Source organism: Montipora capricornis, chromosome 7 (genome assembly GCF_036669925.1).
Source record: "Montipora capricornis isolate CH-2021 chromosome 7, ASM3666992v2, whole genome shotgun sequence".
Taxonomy (NCBI): Eukaryota; Metazoa; Cnidaria; class Anthozoa; order Scleractinia; family Acroporidae; genus Montipora; species Montipora capricornis.
Window position 1 is genome coordinate 5,096,692 of NC_090889.1, and position 7,153 is coordinate 5,103,844.

Genomic DNA, 7,153 nt, shown 5'->3' on the forward strand with positions numbered 1-7,153 from the left:
AAGCAACTTACGACTGGACATCCATTTCACACAAAAAGCCTATGAATTTAATCGTTGAAATATGCCAGAATCTCTGTCAACACGGAATTGCAAACGTTTTCAGGCCTTCTTCGTTTTTTTAGCGTGTTTTACAAATATATCAGGCAGTAAGGCATGCATTAAGAAAGAGAACATTACCTGAAAGCTAACTGTTGTAAATAAGTATTTTTCTTTAAATATAGAGGAACCGTAGCCAGAGTAAAACATATTAAAAATTGAATAAACGTTCACTGGCTATATATAGTTAAAACTTTCGAGCTGTCGGCTCTCAGTCTACAGCCTTCACTGGATATGAATGGAAAAAATGACAACTACAATATATAGAAAAATAGGTGAGAGTATAAAAAGAATATATTAAAACGGGAAAAAAAATAAATATATATATGTGTCTTTTTTAAAAGAATAGAGTATTGATTAGGGAGCGGCCTTGAATTGTTATCTGCATGATGTATTGAAGCAGTATGCCATGATTCTAGTGTCTTGCGGGTACGAGAACAACCCTTGTCAATCACTTGGGAATTTTCAAAGCCAAAAGAGTGATTTGAAGACCAAGCGTCACCGACGCTCTACGATCTAAAAATTAGTTTGTTTTTTTTTTCATTTATTTTTTTCTCCCGTTTTAATATATTCTTTTTATAGGCTGTAGCCTGACAGCCGAAAGCTCGAAAATTTTAACTATATATAGCCAGTGAACGTTTTTACAATTTTTAATAAGTATTTTTCTCTCGTTCTACTTCTCTCAGCTTTACGATGTTTTCTCTGGAGGCTTTCTTCTCTTAAATTTCTCAAATTTTGTCGCCTCTTCTCTCGTACTTTTTTCTGCTCTTTAATCTTTATCCCGTTGCTCTTCACTAATATGATTTCCTAATGTAACGCTGCTACGCGATTTCCCGCCAAGGAAAATTACCCGAACACTCCTGTCCCCAAACGCGGTCCTGCCTCCCCACCTCCACACCGACAGTCCGTGCGGGCGTCCCTACGCTGACGTCATAACCAAGATTCCTCGTATCGATAGATTTTCCAAAATTCCTTGCCCATGGTGCTCCCCTGGCACGCTTCGCACACTTGAGCTCCGCTTTTAAAGTAATGGGATCGGGGTAAGCGCAGTTTTGAGGGCCGGGATCAATTCTCGGACGTGATGCCATATGCTCCGAGAGGCTTTTCTCCGTGTATTCCGTAAGGTTTTTCCCCTCATCAACATACGATTTGTTCTGCTTTGATTTGATGTGATTTACTATACATACATACATACATACATACACATACATACATACATACATACATACATACATACATACATACATACATACATACATACATACATACATACATACATACACTTTATTAGCATTCCCCAGGGGGCTTTTCAATACTGAATTATATAATAAATGAATAAAATTATAAAAAGCGGTCATTAAAATAATTCTCTAGCATGTGCATTTTTCAACTTTTTTTAAAATGATGTTAAAGGTAACTGTTTAAAATCTTTGTCTAAATTGTTTCAAATGTTGACTGCTCTGTAGCGGAAACGTCGCTGGCCAGACTTTGTCTTACTTGGAGGAATATCAAGGGAGGGATTATCTGTTTCCAGTGTTATGATAGTGAATAAACTTGCGCTTTCGGAAAGACTCACACAAATATGTGGGGGCCAGGCCCTTCATGCACCTAAATGTCATTACAGTGACTTTGTGATGAAGATGCTCATTTACTGGTAGCCATTTAATCTCACGTAACACAGGTGTTATATGCTCAAATTTCTTGGTTTTTGTGATGATTCTGCACGCGAAATTCTGAACAGCTTGAAGCTTCTTGATGTTTGCGGCAGTTGTGTTTGACCAAACTGTAGAGCAATAGAATAACTTGCTTAGGACTAGAGCAGAGATTATCGTGCGTAGTGTGTTACGATCAAAACTGTTCTTAACCCTATTTATTTGACCAAGTTTAGCCATGCACGATGAGATAATTTGATGGATGTGTAGGTCATAGGTTAAGTTGTTATCTAGAATTATTCCGAGATCCTTTCCCCAAGAAAGAGATCGCGATTTCGTTAGGAAGCCTGCGCAGTAGTAGTTGTGTCCCGACCATTAGGAACTTGGTCTTTTCAGGGTTGATTAATAGTTGATTTTTACAACACCAAGCAGCCACTCGTCTTAAATCTTCTTCAAGAACGCGTTCTGCAGATTCGGTATCTTTGAATGGAAAGGATAAGAAGATCTTAGAGTCGTCTACGTAGGACTCGAGATTGCATACTTGTGGAGCGAGTGGAAGATCACTGATGTAAATACAAAACAAAAGGGGTGACAGTTTTGCGCCCTGTGGTACGCCATGTGTGATAGGGAGGGGTGTAGATGCAGATGTGCCAATGCGGACCACTTGCGTTCTGTCAGACAGGTAACTCTTAAACCATTTTGTGGTTTTGTCGGCGGCGACAAGGCTCAGCTTCTGTAATAATAAAGAATGGCTAATACTGTCGAAAGCTTTTGATAGATGTAATAGTATCAGGGCTGACAGTCTCTTATTGAAATCACTGATCATAATATTGAGAGTCTCTGTAGAGGGATATCCCACTTTGGTGTTTACTAAGGAGGCCGTTACGCTGTAGATAATTGCTGAACTGTTGGAGTGCTACCTTCTCGCAGATCTTTGAAGCAACGGAAAGCATCGAAAGGGGGCGATTATTTGATGGCTCCTCGTGATCTCCGTCTTTCAGTAGTGGTATGACCTCAGAGGCTTTCCAAGAGTGTGGAAATGTTGAAGTTGCGAAAGAACAGTTGATGATGTCTGTCATCGGGCCGAGGATAACGGGAAGGCAGTCTTTGATGATGCGCATGTTGACTTTGTCGGGGCCTGGAGACTTGTTAGAAGGCATAGATGATACAATACGTTCGACCTGCGTACAGGTAACTGGGGTGAATTTAAATAATTCCTCGGGTGAGGTTCTAGACGTTGGTGGTGAAAATAGGCTTGCATCTGAAATATTGATGTTGTTGTCTATGGATAACTGTGCAGCGGTTTGAGCAGCTTTTCTCCCATCAGAGGCGAAAAATTGATTGAAATCGTTAACAACTAAGTCAGTGTCTCTACTATAGACCGGAGTTTCCTTTTCTTTAAATGGAATACAGGCATTAGTTATTTTCCACAAAGATCCAGGTTATCTTTGTGTGATTGGACTTCTGTGCGGATGTGGTCACACTCGGCATTCTTAAGAAGTTGTTTTACTGATCTTTGGGCTTCCTTGTAGGCCTTCCAGACGTCTGCGTTTCGGCTTTGTCGGTAACGACGAAAGAGATGATCTCTAAGGGTCATCTGGTCCTTAATTTCAGGTGTTACATAAGGGCAGGGACGACTGCGAATTCTGATCGACTTAATTGGTGGAAAGAAAAGTGTCATTAAACGTTGCAAGTTTGCGATTTATGTCTTCCTCTGAAAAAATCGAAAGAAATTGGTCTGACTTGGTCGCTAGGTCAGCGGTAAACAGATCAGGATCATAACGCTTGTAACACCTTGTTGAAATATAGCATGGCGGAGGTTTTGGTAGTTTCAGCTTGAACTCCACGTATACGTATAAGTGATTACTAATAGGTGAGTTAATAACGCCTCGCGCGTGGACGAGGTCAGGAGATGAGACTAAAATGACATCAATCAGAGATTCGCAGGTGTCTGTTATCCTTGTTGGTGTTGTGATTATCTGCTTCAGGTTAGTCTCAGACAAAAAATTAGATAAAGCATTACTCTCTTTTAAGACGTTACAGTTAAGGTCTCCTAAGACTGCGATGGGCTTGTTCATGGTGAGTGCTTGAATGTAACTTGGTTTCAACAACTCTTCAAAACAGGACACAGGACAATCAGGACTATCCCCCTCCCCCATCAACTTAGCCACGATGCGATAAAGAACATCAAGGAGAGTTTATCAAAAGTTCTACGTCACATTTTATCATTGAGTAATCACCTGACGTTAATTTCTCTCAATTGCATTGCGCATGGTAACGTGTGTCAGAAACACGCGCACGAGTGTAAGCATACAAAACATTGCGGGTTGTGCTGTTGGACTGATCTCCGTGAAATACAAAAATTGACTCCCTGGAACTCATGTTTTTCATGTCTCAAATTAGAAGAAAAAACTGAATTCTCAATGAGATATTCAAGTTTGAATAATAATTTACTGTCCTATTTTAAGATTAAAAGTTTACCCTCTTTAAGATCAAATGTCCGTGGTGGTTAATTGAGCGCTTCAATGATCAAGCTAAGACACAGGCAATTGAGACAATCTTTCAGATTTATCTTCTCCTTTGAGAGACAAAGCCTAACCACTGATGTGCTCTCGAGAAAATAAAATCTGCAACTTGTTATGTCTTGTCTGTGTCTTTAAATCATAGAGTCTATCAGAGAATTAGACGCTACCAAGATACTGTGCACACAATTTATTCCAAAGGAATACCAAATGAATCTCTGTGTTCAAGACTTACAAAGTATGAGGTGCAAAAAATCAATTTCGACTTTACTTTTGCAATTACTCTACTCTATTACTATTACTACTCTTGCTATGTAATAAATTCTCTTGTAAGTTCTCACTTTTTTGTACAGTTTTCTTTGTTGTCACCCGCTTTCAAAGTCCGAGCACCTGTATCCAGATTTACTTTATAAAGTGTAAAGAAAGCGTGTTTTTGAGTCGATGTTATGTAGAAAATCCATTTCTTTGAATAATACGCATGGTGTATTACAAAATGCTGTGTTCGTATGTTAGCTGATATTGCATATGCTACGTATTGTTGTATTAATTGAAGTAAACCAGAGACTATAAAATATACAGTGTTTGGCCTAAGAAGGCCTTTTCTCGCCGTTTTAAGCGGGAAGCATTATAACTGGCGGCAAGGGAATAAAATGTGATATGTGATTGAATAAAGCAAAGTAGCGTCTTAATTTAAAAGTTATCAGGGGCCCATAACTTGGAGCTTATATCTTCCACACTTGCCTACCAAAAGCTATTTTTGAAATTACGGTTCCTACGCTCCCCAAAAAACAACCCCATGCAACCTTCTGAATACATTTTTATTTTCCTTCCTGTTATTTTTTCCAATAGGTTTCGCCTGAGATTTTTCCCTGTGGTTTCTTATCTCAGATTCTTTTATTTTTGTTGTTTGGCGATTACCCAGCCCCACCTCAGCCAAGATGAAATGGTACGTCCCAAACCTTCAGTGGTCTATAAATTGACCCCGATGCATGGCAACCTTTAAATTATTAAGTCTTTTCACCTGCGTGAGTTTTTAATGGACGTCAAAATAATAACACGGGCGCGTGTTTAAAACAGCTGTTTCTGTCACTTACCACGTGTCCGCCATTGTATCAGTCAACAAGTCATCTATCATTCTTCCATTCGTTAAATCTCTATTTTATTATTTCTGCAAATGCTTCTCTGAAATCAAAGTTTCCTTGAAATGTTTCAGTTTTAAATAATCATTTACTCATAGTTAAAGAATTATGCTTGCTTCACACAAACTTGAGGCACAGTGGAATGCTTACAAAGTGAATAATCAAAACAATAGAAAGTGGATCACAAGCAAGATCAAGTTTGACAACAGGAACTCTGAATTTCCCAGTACTTTACTGTAAAGTGCGATTTGTTTTTATTAACTCTTTTCGCCTTTCTTTGAATAAATCGATGAATATAGTCTACAATATTACAAAGTAACTTACGAATAGTTTGGTTTGGAGAATGGACCATTGTCTAATGCCGCAACGTTTTCAAAACAACAATAGAATCAGTCTGTTAATTAAGTTCAGGAAACGAAAGGTATTTTAATTTAGAAAACAATTTAAAACTGTCTGAGCACAATTTTTTGATGACAGTAATTAATTCAACGCTCAATTTATTTTTAAAGAATCTTAGCATTAGCATAACTTGAATTGGAATTTCTTTGTGAGATAGTTCACCCTGCGTGTTTGGTAGGCTGTTCGCTTTAAACGAGTAAACAAAAACAATTTCTGCGAGAGCGTCCATTCACGGAAAAACTGAGAAACGTTGATTCTTTGGCCTGAATCATGCATACATCCAAATGGATTTATGGAAAGATCATAATCTCATTTATTCTACTTAGTGACATTGGGTTGAGTGAGAGCTCTGCACCAACACGAGGTAAGTTCTTACGATTCGATTCAGTTCTAACCTGCCACTTAAAATTAGCAGACTTACTTCGATTTTGGAGTACCTAGCCTTATAGCCGTCACTCAATAACAGAGTTTTGTACTTTTTCTGCAAGTATTTCCTAGTGGATTTGTCATCACTTTCCTTCTCAGTCAGTCAATATATAACGATTTATCAATCATAGTGTTTAAGGACTCGTCATAGGTTCCACGATAATATGAAATTTCTGAAAATCGTTTTTTTGCAGAAATATAAATATTATGACTAAAGTATCAATTTGTAAGAGATTTAAAGTCCATCAAACTTTCGAAAAACCCCTAAAAGACCTAAAAGGCACATTTGTGAGGTCGTGTCAATATGGTGACTTGAGCATGAAAACTTTTCTCGGCGTTTTCTCAGCTTTAGAATATTGTCCAAGAGTGGACAATTTACGGAGCTACCAGTCAACGTTTGAGGATTATTTTAACACCGTTCAACGTACAAAACGGTGTCAGCGTTTTTCAATTGTTTGACGTGTTTTGATTTTATACCATACTTTGTCTAAATATATAAAAAATCGCTGACAGTGTTTTATAACTTAAACCTCTAGAATGATGAGGACTACCTGTACGTAACATAATAACGTTCAAACAAAAGAATACTTTTTTGGATCAAAAATACATTCAAGGAAAATTCTAAATGTGAAACCTGAGAATTAATATCGGAGACATTCAGTTGTCCATTTGATAAAAGTGCTTTTTTGGCTTTCGCTGATTCAGAAGGAACCCTATGTTAACTTGAATCTAGTTGATCCTTACTTTGTTCAGATAGTTAAAGACTCATTAAAAACTGAGCGACGTCTCTGGGGAAACCATGCATCATTTAATGCATTTCATGGAAATGTGAACTGAAAGTATTCCTCAGTTGAATATATATTTGCTACTTGAAAATAACTTAATTGTTTTATACATATGTTATTTACCGGCTGGAAAA

At 37.8% G+C, this 7,153-nt stretch overlaps 1 protein-coding gene across 1 annotated transcript in view; it reads left to right on the forward strand.

Annotated features, from left to right (window-relative positions):
• The first annotated feature begins 6,000 nt into the window (after positions 1 to 6,000).
• LOC138058016 (cubilin-like) overlaps positions 6,001 to 7,153 on the forward strand; it is a 30,058-nt gene continuing 28,905 nt past the window's right edge. Inside the window, exon 1 of the mRNA XM_068903913.1 lies at positions 6,001 to 6,172. Coding sequence (XP_068760014.1) covers positions 6,079 to 6,172 — 94 coding nt within the window. The 5' untranslated portion in view covers positions 6,001 to 6,078. The remainder of the gene's footprint in view (positions 6,173 to 7,153) is intronic.